The 20,873-nt window shown below is 56.1% G+C and overlaps 2 protein-coding genes across 3 annotated transcripts in view; both read right to left on the reverse strand.

Moving 5' to 3' along the window:
- Positions 1–20,873, reverse strand: part of CAPN5 (calpain 5) — a 57,173-nt gene that overhangs the window by 11,446 nt on the left and 24,854 nt on the right. For both annotated transcript variants that reach the window (XM_082660222.1, XM_082660223.1), the window contains exons 3-4: positions 19,200–19,331; positions 2,739–2,947 (exon numbers count right to left, since the gene is read on the reverse strand). In XM_082660222.1, coding sequence (XP_082516348.1) covers positions 2,739–2,947; positions 19,200–19,331 — 341 coding nt within the window. The remainder of the gene's footprint in view (positions 1–2,738; positions 2,948–19,199; positions 19,332–20,873) is intronic.
- Positions 12,961–13,438, reverse strand: OMP (olfactory marker protein; the record flags this gene model as incomplete). The annotated part of the gene is given in 2 exon segments (XM_082659933.1): positions 12,961–13,332; positions 13,334–13,438. Coding segments are annotated over 2 exon segments (477 nt in total).

Consider the following 20,873-nt stretch of genomic DNA (forward strand, 5'->3'; position numbering starts at 1 on the left):
GTGGCTCCTTATTTAAATGTTAGGAAAAAGGTTGGGGTCTTAAAGGCAGAGTGCCAAATGCGAACATGAGAAGCAGAATGGGATATATGACAAAATACCATTTCCATAAATTGAAAATATGAGCCCACAAAACACCAGCACAGGTTTTGCAAGGTAACCTACAAACGAAAGAGCCATCAAAGATGTTAAAAGAGCTGCCAGTGGTGTGGGAGGGTGCAGGGAGAGCAAAGGGAAGAAATGGAAGACATGGAGAGGGGGTGGGGCCTTGAGGGGACAATGTCCTGCTGTCCGGAACAGAGGAGCTGCCCCATTAACCCAGATGGCCCAAAACAGGGAAGGGGCGAACAGCAACCTGGGAGAATATGCAGGAGAATAGGAGAGGTTTATTATCCTCTGCATGGGTTCCTATATTTTCTGGATTTCCTATAACAGACATGCATTCTTTTTATAATTTTAAAAGCAAATAATTAAAAACAACAACAACAACAAGCATAACTGGTGCAGCCCCTGTGTCAAAACAGTTTGGTAGTTTCTCAAAAATGTACACACAGAACTACCATACGACCCACCAATTCACTCCTAGGTATATATTCCAAAGAACTAAAAGGAGACATTCAAACAGATACCTGCACATCAATGTTCATAGCCACATTATTCATAATAGCAAGCAGGTGGAAACAGTTTACCCGAGTGTCCATCAACAGATGAATGGATAAACAAAATGTGGCACACACATACAATGGAATACCATTCAGCCATAAACAGGAACGGAATTTTGATACATGCTACAACATGGAAGGACCTTGAAAACACTACGCTAATTGAAATAAGGCAGACACAGAAGGACAAATAGTCCACTTACATGAGTTACCTGGAATGGGAAAATTCATAGAGACAAAAAGCAGAATGGAAGTTCCCAGGGTTGGGAGAAGGGAGAAAGAGGGAGTTATTGTTTCGTGGGTAACAGAATTTATGTTGGGGATGATGAAAAGTATCATCATCTATACTGGATATAGACAGTGTTGATGGGTACAAAGCATTGTGAATGTAATTGATGCTACTGAATCGTACACTTACACATGGTCAAAATGATAAATATTATATTTTGGACAATTTTTTAAAATAATAAAAATTTTACTTAAAAGAAAAAAAAAAAAAAAAGAGCTAGCCCGCTGAGTCACTGAGTGGGTCTCCCAGAGCGGGAGGAGAGGAGCCTGCACCAAAGACCATGGTGACCAACTGACCACCAGGGGGCAGGTTTCGCTTTCTTAGGACTAAAAATGGAATCTTCCGACATGTTTTCATGGGTTTGTTTTTCAATTTTATTTTATTTTTTTATATAGCAGGTTCTTATTAGTTATCTATTTTATACATATTAGTGTATACATGTCAATCCCAATCTCCCAATTCATCCCACCACCACCCCAGCCCCCGGCACTTTCTCCCCTTGGTGTCCATATGTTTGTTCTCTACATCTGTGTCTCAACTTCTGCCCTGAAAACCAGTTCATCTGTACCATTTCTCTAGGTTCCACATATATGCATTAATATACGATATTTATTTTTCTCTTTCTGACTTACTTCACTCTGTATGACAGTCTCTAGATCCATCCACGTCTCTACAAATGACCCAATTTCGTTCCTTTTTATGGCTTAGTAATATTCCATTGTATATATGTACCACACCTTCTTTATCCATTCGTCTGTCGATGGGCACTTAGGTTGCTTCCATGACCTGGCTATTGTAAATAGTGCTGCAATGAACATTGAGGTGCATGTGTCTTTTTGAATTATGGTTTTCTCTGGGTATATGCCCAGTAGTGGAATTGCTGGGTCATATGGTAGTTCTATTTTTAGTTTTTTAAGGAACCTCCATACTGTTCTCCACAGTGGCTGTATCAATTTACATTCCCACCAACAGTGCAAGAGGGTTCCATGGGTTTGTTTTTGATGATGGAGTTTTTGTTTTTCCTTTCACACACACACACACACACACACACACACACACACACACACACACACCACTATCCAAGGAGAGTGACAAACAGGCCTGGGAGGAAGAATCAAGGAGAGGCTCCCACGGAGCTGGTCTCTGACCCCACTGGCCCTCCTGTGCCAGGCCTGCACCTGTCCTGCAGGGGCCTGGGCAGGTCACTCTGCCCCAAAGCCCTCCACAGCTCAGCAAACCTTTGCTCATGCCCATGCTGGGAACCCAGGGCCTGGCACAGAGCAGGAGGAGGGGCAGCAAAGATAGAATGGCTGGGCAGTCAGGTAGACAGACCAGTGGGTGGGTGAAGGGGAGGCCCAGCCAGCAGGAAAGGCAGGGGTTTGTCCCAACCTCCTCGACCAGCCCAGGCTCAGAGACACCACATGCCCAGCAAGGCCTCCAGGGACGGCTCAGCAACTTGGATCTTTGGAAAAGAACCATCGACCTGAATATGGTTGCTGGCTCTGCCCCCGGCTACCTGCAGGACACCTGCCTGGGCCTCCATCTTCCCAGGTGGAAGCGGGCTTCCCTATGTGGGCGGGTTGTGGGGACCTGACACCAGGTACCCAGAGGCCCTGCAGTCCAGGCCTGCACCACACCCGGCTGTGTTCTGGGTGCCGGGCTCTGAGTTCGCTGTGTGTGTTTGCACCTGCCCCTCACCTCTCTGTGCCTGGAGCCCCAGCTAGAGGAACACCCGCACAGAGCCCAAGAGCAGTTCCACCCCAGCCTGGCCGCCCGACCCTGGCACCTACTTGGCGTAGGCCTTCTCCACCAGGGCACACCAGAACTCATTGCGGGAGCTGGAGTGGCAGTAGATGAGCTGGTTGTTGACTGTGGGCAGCCGGTCATCGATGACCACGTCCACCCACTCCCCGAAGCGCCAGAAATGGAAGTGAAAGATGCCCACGTAGGTGTTGGGCTTCTCGGGGTCCCATTCCTGCTCCTTCCAGTCTGGGATGACCTGGACGGGGAGGGGGACAGGATGGGACACACTGAGGGTCACGGCTGGCTTCCTGAGGAAGTGGGGCTGCATGCCTCCAGGGAATCAAATGGAAAGGAATACTGGGTTCAATTCCCATCTCTGCCATGAACCAGTATGGGACTTGGGCAAATCCTTCTCATCTCCGGGCCTCAGTTTCCCCATCCCTGAAGGGGTTGGAGGCCCCCTGAGGCTCCTCCCAGCTCTGTCATTCTAAGATTCTATGAGCTTCCCCTTCCCTTCCTCGTGCCTCCATCTGCATCCTCCCCCTCAGAAATATAGCACATGCACCCAAGTTCCCGCCTGGTCAGTGGTGCCACCCTGCCCCCTGCCCTGCCCGAGCCAGAAGTCGGCAGCCATGCCGGCCTCCCCACTTTCCCTCTCTCCATGCAATCTGAGCTCCCACATTCTGCTAAAATGCATCTCCTCCTCTCCAGCCCCCCGGCACCACCCTGGCCCGGTCCCCCATCTCCTCGCCCCGGGACACTAACAGCATCAGCAACCACATCTGCTCTTGCCCCACACAGCAGCAGAGTGATCTTTCTGATCAGGTCCCCTGGAAAATAAAGCCCAAACCCTTAATATGCTCTGTCCTCAGGCTCGTGTCTCTACCCTCACCCACCCCAGCCTCCACCTACTGCGCCCTGCTCCAGGCTCTTTCTCTGGTCAGGAACTCTGCACCTGCTCTTCCTGCAGCTGACTCTCACTTGTCCTTTAGGGCCTACCCTCCTCCTCCAGGAAGCCCTCCTTGACTCCTCAGACTAGGCCAGGACCCCTGTCCATCCAACTCACGGCCCCTGGCACTTCTCCTCTGAGACACTCTCCCCAGTTATAATTACACAAGTGTGTGACATTGTGTTCAGTGCTGATACTGTCACTGGAATGTCAACTCTCTTAGGGCAGAGACACGTCAGTCTTGGTCACTGCTATCCACCCAGCACCTAGTCCAGGGCCTGGCTCAGAGAGGGTCCTCAATAAACATGTGTTAACTGAATGAATAAATTCACAGGCATCCACTGGGACTCTTAATAAAATTGATTATTTATGGAGCATCTTGGAAATGCCAGATACCAAGCCTGTGACTGCAATGGGTTATCTCGGTTCAATTCACACAACCACCCCATGAAATTACTAATATATCCATCCTTACTTTACAGATGAGAACATCAAGGCTCAGAGAGGGCAGGATCACACAGCTAGAAAATATACACATTCTTTGGAGGCAGGCAGACCTGGGTTTGAAGCCAGGATTCAAACGCAGGTCTGTCTGCCTCCAAATAAGGAGTTCTTTATCAGTGTGGACCACTCTGCACCCAGCCCCACACTGGCACTGAGGACCCAGATGATTCAGACATGGTCCCTGCCCTCGGGAGGCTCCCAGTCTGGTGGGAGAGGTAGGCACACAGGGAAGTGCTGAGGCTGACACGGGGTACATGCGGGGCCATGGAGAGAAGGGAGTGGTGGGCCTGACCCTGGAGGACAAGCAGTAGCTTCTGAGCAGGTGTCCTGAGAGCTGGCAGTGGGCATCGCCCCAGCAGACTAGGACAAACAGAAGAATTCGGGGCAGCAGGAGGTGGGGAGGCAGGGGAAAAAACCCTCACCCTGCTGAGTCAGGGGGACCTGCTGGCCCTTTCGGGCAAGGACCCAGAGGAGCCAAACCCCATCAAGACCAGAAGAACCATCTTCTAGAAGAAAATCACTCCCAGGTATGGGGGAGGGCACGCAGGCAATCCGCCTGAGGAGCCAGAGATGTATCAGGAGGCTGTAAATCCCAAGGTCCGGAGCAGCCTGGGCACAGAGACTTCAGCCAAAAGCCATTCCCAACCCCCACCCTCATTAAGGATGCTTCCGTTTACACGCCTCTAACCATCAACAGGGATGCTGGCAAAGAGAAATGCTCCCTAGTGGGACATTCGGGACCAAGACAATGAAAATGATAAGCACAGTGAGAGGCGCTACAGCCACTAATGGAGCCCAGCTAAGTGCCGAAGCGCCTGAACCCTCAGGGCTGTCTTCTGAGAGTTAGGGCAGGAAGTCGCTGCAGAAGGCCACCCACAGGCACCAGTGAGGGAGGCAGGATTCACACTCAGGGCTTCAGAGCCTGACACAGAGTCTAGAACCCAGCAAGGGCTGATTACTAGCTGGTCCCTTTTCAGTCAACTGGGTGTCCTTTCTCAGTGAAAACTCCCAGGCCGGCCTCTGCCCTGACCCCTGGCAGGTTCCCTGACACTTGATTTCAGGACAGAAAAGTGTATCAAAAATGGGGTACAGGGACCTCCCTGGTGGCGCAGTGGTTAAGAATCTGCCTGCCAGTGCAGGGGACACGGGTTCGAGCCCCGGTCCAGGAAGATCCCCCATGCCATGGGGCAACTAAGCCCGTGTGTCACAACTACTGAGCCTACACTCTAGAGTCCGAGAGCCACAACTATTGAGGCCATGTGCCACAACTACTGAAGCCGCACGCCTAGAGCCCGTGCTCTGCAACAAGAGAAGCCAGCCAATGAGAAGCCCGCGCACCGCGACGAAGAGTAGCCCCTGCTCGCAGCAACTAGAGAAAGCCCGCGCGCAGCAGTGAAGACCCAACGCAGCCAAAAATAAATAAATAAATAAACAAACAAATAAATAAATAAATTTATTTTGCAAAAAAGGGGGTACATGCAGGGGCACAGAGCAATGGAGAGTCGGAAGCTGGGAACACTGGCCTGGCCACTGCACCCTCCTCCACTCCTCCCTGCTCTGAAAGCTCTGGATTGCACGGGATGCGGAAGAAGGATGGGGGAGGGGGGAGGGAAGAAGAGGAGCCCTCACAGGAGCTGGGAGGTACCACTGGGGCCACAGGAGGATCATTAAACCCAGGGCTTGGCTCTGAACCCTCTGTTACTCAAAAGGCAGCTAATGAGGCTCCAGGGCCTGTGATACAGAGTCAGCGATCTCCATGGGCCTCAATTTCCCTCCCACACCACAGCCCTTCAAGGAAGCCCTTCAAGGAAGCCCCAGGCCAGCCTTCTCACCCCTCAGCCCCTCTCTGCTGCCAGCCAGGGTACCAAGCGAGAGGAAGCAGTCTGTCCAGGGAGGTGTGCTCCCACGGGCACACAAACCAGACACCCTCCACACCACATCCGGTCATGCCAGAAATCAAGGAAGCAACCAGAGGATTCAGGACCAATCTGAAGAGGCTCCCACTAGCCAAAGACGGGCCAATCTGAGCAGCAGTAAAGGATAATGACAGTGATGAATGAAAACACATCCGATATGTTCAAATCCATGAGACCACGATGATATTAACACAAACAAATAATTAGTCACTATTGGAGGGTGGCAGGGAAACAACTCATTGTTTTGAAACTGGAAATCGAAAGGAAAAAAAAAAGCAAAGACTTAACCTGACTTTTCTATACAAACTGTGCCATAGAGTAACCAACAGCAGATGAAGGGAGGTTTTTATCTGGTGATGAATTCCATCTAAGAAGTGAGAAGAAATTAGAATATTAGACTCCTATTCCTTTTTTCTTTTTAATATATTTATTTATTTATTTTTGACTGCGTTGGGTCTTCGTTGCTGTGTGTGCGGGCTTTCTCTAGTTGCGGCGAGCGGGGGGCTACTCTTCATTGTGGTGGGCGGGCTTCTCATCGCGGTGGCTTCTCTTGTTGCGGAGCACAGGCTCTAGGCGCACGGGCTTCAGTAGTTGCAGCACAAGGGCTCAGTACTTGTGGCTCGCGGGCTCTAGAGTGCAGGCTCAGTAGTTGTGGCGCACGGGCTTATTTGCTCCGCGGCATGTGGGATGTTCCCGGACCAGGGCTTGAACCCGTGTCCCCTGCTTTGGCAGGTGCATTCTTAACCACAGCGCCACCAGGGAAGTCCTAGACTCCTATCCTTTTGCAACCACTGACAAATAATGGATTTAGGTAATCATGGCTTCTAACATCGATTTGGGATCACCGATGGTTCCTATGCCACAAAAAAGAGACAACCCGACATTATGTACTTCCTGAGACAACTTCGCCTATGAAGCAGTTGTGCAAAAAAAATTGTGCCGCATCTTATGAAGCCTCCAGAGGTGAGTGCTACCTCACAGGAAACTCAGGGCACAAATGTTAATCAACACCATGAAAACGAAGCCTGCAAAATCCAGATGGTTGGAAACTCCCAGGACAAATGACCGGCTTCTTCAGCAACTAGATTGCAAGGGAAAAAAATGAAAAGATGAAGGGGAACCACGGACTGCAGTAATGGACCTTTGGATCTGATTCAAACAAACTGTAAAATATACACATAAACATTTGTGACCCAGAGTGGAAACCAGAACAGTTACTGGGTATTTGATGGTATTAAGGAATTATTATAAAGTTACTTTAGTTATGTTACGATATTATGGTTCCGGGTTTTGAACGAGTCCTTATCGTTCAGAGATACATCCAGAAATATTTACAGATGAAATGACATGCTGCCTGGGGGGAGCGGGGTTGTAGAGGAAACAAGATCAACCACGAGTTGGCAGCGGTTGAGGTGGAGGGATGGGTCCAAGGGCTCACTAGGCTGTCTCTCTCCTCTCGCGTGACTACAGTTGAAAAGCCCCATTGCCAGGGACACTAGCTCCCTGGCCCGGCATTCAAAGCCCTGCGGGCAGCTCTCAGCTTCACCCCTGAACACTGCCTCCCTCAGGCCCTATAGGAATGCCTCAGGCCACCTCAGCTTTGCACGGGTGGCTCCCTCTGCTGGCCTCATCCCCGTCCCTGTCCCTCCGGGGCCAGCTGAGCAGCAGCTTGCAGGGTCCTCCTGACCCCACCCTCCCCTTGGGCGCCGTCCAGCAGCCCCTCCCCCAAGCTCCTGCTCAGATCCCCACCACCCAGCACAGGGCCAGGGCCAGCTCCACAGCTGGTTGAGTCTTTCTGGGAGGAAAATCCCCAAATGCCGGCCGCAGCGTGGGCCTGGACAGCTGGTGAGCTTGTACACACTACTGGTGTGAAAGGAAAATACACATGGAGTCAGTTTTACTAAGACAGCGCTCTAAAACGGAGCTGGGAGGCCACTGAGAAAGTGTGATTTCTGCACGTCATCACCCGCACAGAATCTGAACTTTGACCACTTCTTGTCTTAACGCAGCCATCCAGAACATTTGCCCAGTGTTCCAGAAACTCAAGATATTTATTGGATCCTTACCCTAAAATAACTCTTGACAGCCTCAAGGACACATATTTCCTTTAACGACCTTATGGCTTTCGCCTTTACAAGCCCGACTTCCTCTTCCCTGGAACGCTCTTTGGTTCTACCTGAATCTGTGTCTCCCCCGTTGCAATTCCTAAGACCTGCAAATAAAGCTCCTTGTCCTCTGTAGCCTTGATACTGATTGTCGTTTGATGCTGGACATCAATTTACCAACCTCGGTGTGTGGCTGGGACTTAAGCTTCGACTAGGTCGCCTCTCGGAGCCTCAGTGTCTCCGCATCTACCTACCCTCCCTCCAAGGCTGTTGTGGGAACGAAGGTGGAGAACGGCCTTGGCTGGACTGCATCAACTGTGGAGGGCTGTGCACACATGAGGGGTCGTCCCTGCTGGTGTGTGGAGTACATGGTGTGTGCAAACCTCGGGGGGACCTGGTCCACCTCCCTCCCAAGAGGAGAAAGGAAAACCTTAACAACAGTCCACTGTGCAGATGGGAAAAACAGGCCTGAAGGGGCTGAGGCACCTCCTTGGGCTGACCGGGCAGTGAGGCAAGAACTCTGTGGGATTTGGAGCCCCTCGTGCACCCATTAACAGTCACCCACTGCAGAATCACCCAGAAACCTCAGAGTCCCACTGATGGGTGTGCCACAGTACCCCCTGGTGCCCCAGGACCTGGAGCACCGCCCGGTGATCTCCCCCAGGGACTCCCACCCAGACCCAAGTGGCTGGGCTCAAATCCTGCTGGGACCCTGGGCAAGTGAGTGAACGCCCGTGTGTGAGTGTGTGCACAGAAGCATGCATGTGTACGTGCAAGTGTGTGCGTGTGTGTCTGTCCGTGTGGCAGAGAGGGAGCTTCCCACACATTTCTGCTTGGGACCCCAGAGGGCCAGCCAGGAGCATTTCTAAACAAGGCCAGTAGGGCTGCAGGCTGAGGGGCTACAGTGGAGTTTCCTGTGCTACCCAAGCTGGGTGAGGTGAGCCACAGTCCTCTCCAGATCCTCAGAACGAGAGGGTCCCTGGTTCTGAGCATCTGGTTTCTCAGTTCTCAGCTTCTGATTCCAAGAGTCTCAAATTCCTGAGTTTCAGACGCCACGGCTGGAAGAAGCCAGGAAGATTGGGCAATCCCCACCCCCAGCCCCTTGGGAGAGGAGCGCCTCCAGCTCACCACCTGGAGCGTGGGGTGCTGACACACCTGCAGGGGCCCCGGGATCCCTGTTCACAAGGAGTGAGCACAGCCAGACGCTCAGAGACCTGGGCGGCCCCTCGGGCTAGGCTCCCAGGCTACTGTGAGGGCTTAAGGTTCCCTCAGCTGGGCCCTTCCAAGCCTGGTAATGGTGAGGAGAATCCACTCCCCCATGACCACTCTCTCCAACCACAGAGCCAGGCCTGGACCCTGCCTATCCCTCCACCCCACACTGCCTGCTGCCCTAAGCACTGGCTGCTGTGTTGCCTCAAGCAACTCACTACACCTCTCTGAACCCTACACTCTTCCTTAGTAAGTAGGTTCTCCTAACACCCTCCTCTCAGAATCATGGTGCAAAGTGAGACGCTGTGTCTACAGCGACTGGGAAAGTACAAGGAGGAAATCCAGAGAGGAAGCCCGTGTGCCTCTCAGGAAGCTCATTGCTTCACTAGCTTTAAGTCATTTCATCTTCCCAGTGACCCGATGAGGAAAGAACCATTACTATCCCCACCGACAGATGAGCAAACAGGCTCCGAGAGGCTGCTCAGGGTCACGCGGGTGGTGGCTGGCGGCAGCGCCAGGCTGGGTCCCTCACCCTACCGTACACTGGCTCAGTGGGAGGCAGGAGCTCAGGAAACGGCGGGTCTCTCTGCTCGGTGGTTTCTCACAGGTTCCGTGGACAGCAGGTCCTCATCTCCCATTCCCTGCACTCCCCCCGACCCAGTCTCAGGAGCAGAACCAGGCCTTCTACTGCCGTCCTCGGGGTGGGAAGCCTGGGTTCCCGTCTCTGTTCCCCCCACCCCTCCCAGAAGTATCTTCAGGAGTGGATGGAGGCTGGGGCTGGAGGGCAGGGCTTGGGGAAGGGAAATGAGGCGGCAGCAGCTGCTCTGGGCAGGGCTCTGGGGTGGTGGAAGACGGGGATGCGAGACCTGCCCGGGGAGCTGTTCCCAAGCAAAGCCCCAAGAGCGGCCTCGGAAGCGGGGCCTGCCCTTGTCTCGGGGGAGAAGCTGGACTTGCCCGGGCCTGGGCCCTCAGATGGGATGGGGGCATCGGCCCTTCCCGTCCCAGGGTGCCAGGGTCATGGGGTCGAAGGCCCACAGACCCAGAGCTTGATCCACGTGCACCCCGTCGCCGGCCCCTCCACACACCCTCTGTGACTTCGAGCCGGCAGCCTCCTCCCCGGGCCTCTGTTGTCACCGTCCACAAATTGAGTGAGGGTCAGGGTCAGGGGGGGCACTAAGGTGACGTGGTGACGTGGGTCTTCTCTGGTCAGTGGGGCAGGGCTGCAAGGGGCTTCCGAGAACCAGGCTGTTCCCCTTAGAAGGTCTGAGGCTGGGAGAGGGTCAGGGGCTGCCTGAGGACATACAGCATGTTAGGGAAATCGGGGCACAGGCCTGATCCCACCCCACCTCTCAGCCACTCCCCTGTCCCGTCTGCCTCCTGCCCGGCCACCCTGCAAGGGAGGGTGACTCCAGATTGAGCACGGCTTGGTGGGTCCCCACCATCCCCTGTGGGCCCCAAGTGTCTCCCCGAGGCCTCAGCATGGCTCTCTCCATGCCCCATACAGAGGCTGGTCTGGGGGCCACTGGAGAAAAAACTGTCAGGGCAGTTGGTTCCTGGCTGGGTGTCACGGGACCTGGTTTCAAACCCCATGCTGATGTCTGACCTTGAGCCAGTCACCACCTGCTCTGGGCCTCAGCCCTGAAAGCGGCAGGAGGAGGGGGCAGGGGTGTGGAGGGGGCCCAGGGAGGGGTGGCTCCTGGGAAGAGAACGCGTACCACGAGGCGGGGACACACAGGCTTTACCGGGGACACGCAGTGAGCACGGCAGAGGCACTCACATGCCCGCACAGAGCAGACGCGCTGGGGAGCGGATACAAGCAGTCTGCAGCCAGAGGGGCCCCAGAGCTGCAGGGAGGGGTCAAGCGGAGAGGCAGAAGGACAGGGCCATCCACAGGGGTCTAGCCTCCAGGCTCCCCCGGAGTCAGCAGAGAAGCAGGCAGGAATCCTAGCATGTCCCGGAACAGACACCCCAGCTTCAGGTTAGAAAGGACCATCGCTCACACCACGGCCAAACCTCCCACTGAAGAATCGACTCCAACTGCTTCCGCTTGCCTGCCTCCAAAGTGGGGGCCTGCCCTCCCGGCAGCCCTGGCCACTAGGGTTGGCTCTGACCCTCCATCTCTCAGTGCCTCTGCTCCCAGGGCCCTGCAGCCCCCCGACGGCTCTGCTTCACGAGGGAAATGTCACGGGCGCGTCCCTGACACAAAACAGGGCTGACCTGGAGACACGGTGTCGGGGGCGCTTCCTGAGGTGCCCTCGGCTGGTGCCAGGCCTCAGAGGAGCTCACTGGGCCTGTGCAGCGTGAGGGGGGCTTGGAACTGAATCTGCTGGCAATTGTGCCTCAGTTTCCCTCTGTTTGGTGAGTGGGTTCTGCCCTGTGACCTCTGAGGCCAGTGTTCCGCCGTCACACCACACTGTCACCTCCAGCCCACTTCTGACCATCACCATCACAGCTCCCCTCCAAGGCTGCCCCCGATTCCCACCCCTCAACCCCACCAAAGGTGCCGCACCAGGATGACACACCTGCCTTCTCCGACCAGTTAGCCAGGAAAAGCCTGACATCCCAGGAGGGCACACCTCAGGCCCCAGAGATGTTACTGTCTCCAGCTCCAGGGCTCTGGACCCCCTCTCTCCAGCTTCCCCCAGGCAGAGGGAAACCTGTTTACTACACTGTTCCCCACTTCACCGGCTCAGGAGCTTCCCCTCCCCAAGGCCATCCTGATCAAGCCCCTGCTAAGGGCCACCAGGGAACCAGCTGGGCAATTCAGGCTTATCCACAGGGCAGGTACGGAATACAACCATATGAATATAGCATGCTCTCTCTCAAGACATATGTGTATGTATAGATAGATACATCTCTATGCAACGTTTCTGAGATCTCCCCCTTCACTTCTCCCCTCCTGAAGTCCCAGAAAACCAAGAGCTGGCCTGCACAGCCTCCAGCGTGCCAGCCACTGCCCACTGCCCAAATCAGCCCTCACAGCAACCCTGCCCAATGTCTTAAGAGCCCTGAGGTGTCGTGGGCCCACACAAGGTGCCCGGAGCAGCAGGCTGAGTGTTCACCTCCAGACACGGACACTGGGAAGGGGCATCGTGGCCAGGAGGGCAGCAGATGCCTGTGTGCCACTCTCCAAGGAAGCTGCTTTGTCATCTCTTTGTCATCTCTGGGCCCCTGTCTCCGGAGGAAGCCCAATGGCTGGTTCCTTAGAGGTGTCTCTCTCGGTCTGTGTCTGTCTGTGTCTTGGTCTCTCAGTCTCTCTCCCAACAATGGAGCAGAGAGAAGACCATCTCCCATGGCCTCTCCATCTTCCCACACTAGCCCCGACCAGGTCTCCATGGTCTACGGCAGAAGCAGCGGCAGCCAGGTCAGCTTCTAGACTACGGAGCCCTTGCATCTTCCTCCCGTGAACAGGAGCGCCAGCACCAGGGAAAGGAGAGAAGGAAGGACGCAGGCTCAGGGGTCCCGGCCAAGCCAAGTACAGGCCAGCAGCTAGAAGAATGTCCCCAAACACACACATGGGGGAAAGGGGTATGGGCAGGGGTCAGGCAGGTGGGCCAAGGGAGAGGGTAGCAGCAGGCAGCTGCCATCAGAGCTGGCTAAAGACCACGGAGGCCTTGAGGCTGGCAGGCTCGACGCCCTCGCTGAAGGTGATGAGGAAGTACATGACCTTGCGGATCTTGGCCAGCTCGGACAGGCGCTCCCCAAACTCCAGGGCGTCGGCCTCATTCCAATCCATGGCTTCCGAGTCCTCCTTGCGCCAGAAGATGGCAGCGCGGTCCAGCAGCTGCCGCGTCATGAGGTTGGTGAGGTCGGGCATCCAGATCTGGGAGGTGCCCGTGATGGTGACCTTGCCCGGCTTGTCCAGCATGACGTTCAGCCTCTGCTGCTGGATGAAGTCGATGTGGTACACGGACTCGGCTGGCGGCGGCAGCTTCTCGCCATCCTGGCGCTTCCCCCCTGCGCTGCTTCAGACTCTCCACGCGCAGCCGCATCTGTTTGGTCAGGTCCTCGCCCAGGACCAGGGGCGTGTCGAGCTGGGTCGGCTTCGGCTTGTCCTCCGCCATTGCCCCCTCGCTGCTGCCGCCTCCACCGTCCAGGAGCCGAGTGGACTGGGGCCTCACGGCCAGGGCGAGAGGCCACTAAAGAGGGGCCCTGTCTCCCCCTTCGCCCCCCTCCTCGTCCCGCCCCTCTTTGCCACTGGCTCTTCCCAGCCCCACCCCGTCCTCAAAATGGAGTGTGCAGGAGGGCGGGCATCCCTACATGCCTCCTTCTCTACTCCTCGCAGAAGCGGTAATGGAGGTACTGCGGGCAGGCAGGAGGGTGGCAGGCTCCTCAGGGACCAGCTGCTGTGGCAACCGCGCTGGCCACCACGGATGCGCTGAGAGCTGGCTTGCTGTGAAGAGGGAGCACTGCTTACAGGCAGTAAGAGGGCAGGAGGCGGGGGGCAAGCGCTCACTGGAGACGCATCAGGAGAGGCTGAAGACGCCCTGGCAGGAGGGTGGGAAATAAGGCCCAGAGGGGCCCACCGATTTGAGACTTGAAGTCACCTAAGCCGAACCTTGGCGCTCTCCTTGACTCGGCCTCACCCGCACCCCTCCACGCCCGATGGGCAAGGCCTGTGGATGACCCTGGAAACACGTCTCCCCAGCCCCACTGCCAGGACCCCGGCCCAGCCACCATCATCTCTCACCTAGACCGATGTTCTCAAACTTCAGGGAGCATCAAAACCAGCTGCAGGACTTAAAACTCAGTTTGCCGGGCCCCACCCCAGAGTTTCTGATTTAATCGGTCTTGGATGAGGCCTGAGAACCTGCATTTCTAACAACCTCCCAGGTGATGCTGATACCGCTGGTCCAGAAGCTGTATTTTGAGAATCACTGACCTGGATGATTCTTGCCTGCTGGCCCCGCCTCAACCCTGCGCCTCATGGCAGCCACATGCCCAGGAAGCTCTTCTACTAAAATCCCACCACTTATCACCCCTGTGTTGAGCCTCAGTTTCCCCCAGGAGACTTGAGGCCATGGAAGAATCTGACAAACGTCTGTATCCCCGGTGCCTGAGGGGGAACCAGGAGCTCAGCTGTTATACGTGGGCAAATGGAAGAAATGTGAGAGTAACTGGGGGTGGGGGTGAGGGAGAGGGGAAGCTGCCATGACACTGCCACACAAAGAAAAGAGGACAGAAGCACAGGCCAAAGTGTAATAACTGAAAACAATCTGAAGGGCCCAGTGGACCACAAGCACAGTCAATTGCTAGATGGAAGCTAAGTCAGTGGGGTCTTGGGCTACACAAACAGCAAGAGGGTCACCAAAGGGGACCATGCACCCGATCCTGTTAAGACAACACCTCAAGCCCTTGGGTCAGTTCTGGGGGCTGCTGACAGCAATTCCCCGATGGTATTCGAGAAAACCAGGCAGCAAATGTTAAACTGCCTGTCCCTCACAGAACCTTTTACTTTGTAGCTGGAGCAGCAGAGGAGAGGGGAACAATGTGTCTGGGAGTGACTGTTCGGGGAGCTTCTCTCTCCTTCATGAGGAGGAGCTATTTCCTTCCCAGCACTAAATTTTCATTTTTATTTGTACATTTGCTTCGTTTTTGTCTGTGATGTCTCCCCACCAAGAGGGCAGGGACTGTGGCTGTCTGGTTCATCACTCTAGTCACTACCTAGAACAGGGCTGCCACATAGGAGGCCCTCAGAAATCCTGAATGAATGAATGAACGAATGACACTGACAAGAGAATAGCTGATGGATCATGGGGCCTAAGGACAAGGACGACATGAGGAAGATGGGCACATGGGGAGAGAGTACACGGGCATTGACCGAAGTCAAAATGTGGTTTAGAGACAACTGTGCATCGGCACAGGAAGGAGGGAGACGGCTGGAAGGTGAGGGTGATGGAGGAACAGAACCAAGCACTGGGCCAGGGTGATGAGGGCAGGGTGTCAGCCACACAGGCACAGTAACCCCTGGGACGCAGCAGTACTTGGGGTGGGAAAGGCTGGGAAACTGGAGGTGCTGAGCCCTTGATGCCTGGGTGCCAGGGTAGCTGGTTGCCAGGGGATGGCAGTAAGGTGGGATGCTGGTGGGGGCCGGGGGTGGGGGGAGTGGGGGACAAATGGCATGAGCGTGCAGGGGTCTATATGGGGAGGGTGTGGTCTGGAGGCATCACTGAAGGGAGAGAATGCCGCCGCCTCTCCGGGCCTGCAGGACATGGTGGCAGGTGTCCAGCTTCTACCAACGAGGACTCAGAGGCCGCAGGACCCTGGGGAAGGGCCTGGTCTCGGCCTGGGCAGAGGGTTACCGACCGGCAGGAAGAGGCTGAAGGTGGAAGCTGTTACCAGGGCTGGGGCCTCACAGACAGGCAGGGCAGGAGGGAGGGAGCCGTGGGGACCAAGGACGGCCAGAGGGGAAGGAAGGGCAGGCGGGAGGCTGCGGGTGGGGCTGGCCCACTGCTTCCCACAAACCTCTGCTTGGCCACCAGATGCCTTGGGAGGCCCCACCAAAGGCTGGACGTAGGAGTGAACAGAGAAGAGAAAAGCAAGGTCCAGACTGGCATCCGTGACTGCAAAAATGTGATCATAACAAATGAACAAGCCCCTCTTTAATCCCCAATGGAAAAAAGACTAGAAGGAAATGTAGAAAACCCTCAACACTGGCTGTTTGCAGGTAGTTTTTAAAATCACCTGTCCCCAGTACCTAGAGTGGCGCTGGGGCATAGCTGGTGCTCAATTATCGAGTGGTACATGAACTGCTATATGCTAAAGGGCGGGGATTGCTCATATAACATGGGCAGGGGTGGGATGGGAAACGTTTTTAAGAGGAACTAAAAGACTGCGAGGCCCTGCCACCAGGTGCCTCCCCTAGGCCGCGGCCCAGGATGCCCACCCCCCAAAACTCGCTCTCAGACACTCGGGCACCCCGCTGGGTTTCTGCTCAATTCTGCTCTCCCCCCACCGGGGTCATGGCTGTCTCCTCCTGGGCCTGGGTACCCCGTGACTCAGAGCAGGGCTCAGGCCTGCCCTTGCGCCTGGGGCCACGCCAGGCTCTAGGGAAGGTGCGCTCACCTGGCTTGGGCCAGGCCAGGCTAATGGCAAATGCTCCACCCCAGCGTCACATCTGACGTCTGGTCCACAAAACCTGGTCACCTGAAGTCCACTGCCCTGCCCTCAGGGAATGCATAGTCAAGTTGGGGAGACCATAATGCCCCCATCAGGGATCCCATAGGACGGGGAGGCCTGCTTCCTAGAAGTGTCCGGCAGAAGAGAGGAATAGGTGGGAGGCCAGAGGAGGGGCAGGGAGGGATTTATATTGCTGCTAAATGCCATGGGCTTGCCCCGCACCCCTACCCCGTGGGCTCCTTTAATCCTCCCACTACCATGGGGACTGGAAAAGTCAGGTTTACACAGAGGCCAAGAGAAGAAACATGACCTGACCAAGGTCACACGACTAGCGAGAAACCCAGTCAGAATCAAACCCAGGACCCGCTGGCTTCAAATCCCCCGCCTGTCGGCCCCAGGCCGTGTCAAGTACTAGAGGTCAAGGGGCGGCTTCCTGGAGAAGGGGGCATGTGTGTCGGGGCGTGATGTGCCTGCACTGAGGCTCAGCACCCCCAGAGTGTGAGGCGGGTGGAGGGAGCAGGGGTGCAGCTCAGGCTGAGCGCCCCCATTCCATGGAGAAAACAGGGTGGGGCAGGGGAGGCCCTGCAGGGCAACAGGCCCAGCAAGTGAGGGGTGACAACAAACAGGGCCCAGTCAGCAGGGACAGGAGGGGAGGTAAGGCACAGTAATGAGCTCCCCGGGGCCTCGTGCCTGCCGCCGGGACCCAGGGTCTCTCACCACAGCAGCACCAGAAGGCAGAGTGCGATTAGCCCAGAGCAGCCCTGCCTCGCCCAACCTCCCAGGGACCTAAGCTCCTGAAGATCTGCCCCTGAAGCTTCCAGACAAGCCAGGCTGGGCGCCCCAACACCCTGCAGGAGGAACCTTAGGCCCAGAGACAAACACAGGCCTGCCCATGGTCACAGAGCACCAACAAAAACCTCTTGCCTGCGGGTCCGGGGCCCCTTCTTCCACTTGCTAGGTGGAGAGCTGTCCCCGGGGTCGGGCCCAGGGCAGGGCACACGGTAAGCTGAGGCTCATCTCTACAAATGACTAGACAGCCCGTTCCCCAGGAGGGGACACAGAGGGCCAGGCCCCGGCCCCACTGCAGGCCCCGGGAGGCCTGGGGCTGCTGGCCAGTCGCTGGGGAGGAACTCTGTTCTCAAAACTTTCTTGAGCCTTCTCTGTGCCGGGCTCCTGCTGGGCTCAGCAGGAAGATATAGACCAGCTTTGTCTGTGAGCTCGAGAGGGGAGATCACAGATAAACAGGCAATTACAGGGCTGGGTGGGAGGTGTAAGGCCAGCCCCACAGGGTTCCCACGTGCCACCTCCAGCCCTAGACGGAGCCCTGACCGGGGCACCTTGTTCTGGGCTCAGAGAAGGGGGTTGGAGCCTGGAGGCAGGAGGGTGAGGACAGCTCTACACCCGAAGAACAGCGCCAGATCCCGAGCCTCTGTGGGCCATGAGGCTCTCCAAGGCCCTCCCAGCTTGGACGCCCCGTGACCACCCAGGGCCTCTGCTGAGGGGCCTACAGCACAGAGCTTCCCGTATCCCACAGGACCACCGGGGCCAGGCCCCAGGGACGCCCACTCGGGGGTGGCTTTGAGAGGTCACACCCCTATTCCGAAGACACGACAACAGGACACCTACCACAGTCCCAGCCTCGGCGAAGGGCACAGCTCCCTCTGATGGCTGAGGGACGCCTCAGAGGATGAGAACAAACTCATCTGCCCCTTGCACCCTGCTTGCCCAGGAACACCCATCATGTTCCATGAATCTTAATGATCACAACACTGGTCACGGCAGCGCTGCCCTGCACAAGGCCCTGTAAGCACAGTACCTTGTTCCACCCTCACAGCTCCCCGACAGGGAGCTACTCTGATATCCCAACTTTCTGGATGAGTAACCTGAGGCTAATTACAAAGCTATGAAACGGCGAGGCTGGGACTCGCACCTGAGCCTGTAAGACTCGGATGCCCGGTGTTCTTAAGCCCTACCGCTAGTCCCTACAGAAAGAGCAGAAAGGGCAGGGATGAGAAAGGGGCAATGACTTGTATTTGCTGGCGTGGGAACCCAGGATGCAGCCATCAGTTACTCTTTAGAAACCACAACTCCAGCCTCCCTGCTTCCCCAAGGAGGGAGCTCTGAGTGTTGGACTTAAGGGCTGCACCGCCGAATGCTGCCACGAGAGGGCGAAGTGTCAGGACCGGAGCCCATTCTTTCCAACCTAAAACCCTGTGGTTCTGGTCCAGAATATCAGCTGCTTGGAACCATGAATCATGAAACAGGATTGTCTGGATCACTCCAGCTGTTCAGAGTGAGAAGAGTGAGGCCCAGAGAAGGACAAGAGCTGGCCAAGTCGCACAGCAGATACTGGCAGGGGTCTCCTGAGCCGCAGTTAGTGGTGTCTCCACGCTGCACATGCTTTAGGCAGCCTCCACATTTCACAGGTGCGTATTCTGCTCAGTGGGCCCCCAACAGTCAAGAGCGGCCGCATCAGAACTGGGAGCTCTGCAGATTCCCAGCACCTGCCCCTGAGCTGGCAGGGGCAGGGAAGGCGATTCTGATGCTCAGTCAGCACTGGGGAGCCCTGGCATCACCCCGCCCCATCCCCACACAGGCTGTCGTAACGTCTCACCTGCTCACTCAGGCTGCACCTCCCCCATCTGATGGGGAGGGCGCCAGGCTGAGTTAAGTCTCCCCAGCACCCCTGCCTGACCCGGGCCTCACCTTTTGCCACAGTGACTCGCGGGAAGCGAGGGACGAGCAGGCCGCCACAAACCAGCAGTTGCCCACCTGGCCCTGGTGCAGGTCGTGGGAGCTGATGCCATCCACAAAGAGGCGGGGGTCCTCGCATATGTCCTGTGGAGAAGCCGAGAGGAGACCTCACTGTCTGCTGGAGATTCGCACGCCTCCCCTTGCCGACTGGGGCCCTGGGTCAGTTTCTCCAAGTCCAGCTTCCCCCAGGGCTGCCCAGGAAGCCCTTCTCCCCTCCCCTGGCTGAAGAACTCTGCTCTTCTGCCGAAGTTTGGATGATGAGCAAATACTGTGGAAGGACTTCGAGGGGCTGGACCTGGGCCACCACCTTCCTCCTGCCCTCTGTGGTCCTCCCTGACCAGCAAGGGCTCAGTGTCCATCATCCTCCAGCACCAGCAGCCCTGCAGGGCCATCCCAGCCAGCTCTCAGGGGCCCACAGTCACAAAGTGGGGTGAGGTGCAGGGCAGAAACACATCAAAATTGCACATGACGAGTGCAAAGGGCCAGGGAGAAGCGAGGAGACAACCATCCCAGGACCCATATGGGCACATCCTCGGGCTGTCTCATCTGACCCTCACCCCACCCAAGCAGTGTGGCATTTTTATTCCATTTTATGGATGAGGAATGAAGGTTCAGAGAGAGGCAGTGACTTTCAAGGACACACAGCAAGGAATGCCGAGCAGAGCTGAGCAGACACCCCCAGAGCTCTCCGAGTGCCCACCCCAGTCCCCTCCTCCTCACCCATCAGCATCTTCACTCTACAGAGCTGAGAGCGAGTGACTGCTCTCCAAGGGGGGCAACAATACGGGCTGGGGGAGGTAAACATTGAGACATGCTTTCCTTCCTGCTGGCACTGTGATCTATCCTCACCATGGTCCTGAGAGGTGAGCATTGTGCTCATTTCACAGATGAGGAAACTGAGGCCCAGAGAGGTTGAACAACATACCCCAGCCACACAGCACTGGCCTGCCTCCACTTCAGCTGGTGCTCCTGAACCAGTTCAATCACAACAGAGCTACTGAGGTCCTACCGGAGGCAGCCAGCAGAGGGCAGCAGAGTCAGGAAGACAATTCAAATTCCTGCTCCTCATTTACCGGCTGTGCAACTTTGGGCCAGTGGCTCAACCTCTCTGAGCCTCCATTTCCTCCCCGTGCAAAGGAAGTAGATTATTATGCTTGCAGGGCTGTGTAAGGACTCCACAGAACATGCAGGCAGAGCACTTGGCAGGGGAAAACGGGGCAAAGGGCCATCAGGTCTCACTAAGGTGTTCAGGACTCCTGTTGCCACCTCTGCCTGGGAAAACCAGAGTTTGGGAGGGCCATTGAGCTCTGTAACTCCCCTGAGGGCATGAGCACTCCAGATGGGATTTCAGGGTGACCCAGGGCCAAGCTGCAAGAGGCTCCCCCAGAGTACAGACTGTGGAATGCCACAGGTCTGAGTAACACTGCCCCAGGTCATGGAAACCCAGTGAGGCTGGAAACCCTGTGAGCTCTCAGGAAGCAGTGGCTTTGCCTCCCACCCAGCTGCCGTCCTCATCTTATCTCCCAGGCCCAGCTCAGAATTCTGAGCCAGAGGGAGCCATGACTTAGCATCTGCCTCCCTGGGGCCCGGAAGGGCAGGCAGGACAAGGGTGGAGGGGGGCTTCGT

Source organism: Grampus griseus (genome assembly GCF_964374135.1).
Source record: "Grampus griseus genome assembly, chromosome: 8".
NCBI lineage: Eukaryota > Metazoa > Chordata > Mammalia > Artiodactyla > Delphinidae > Grampus > Grampus griseus.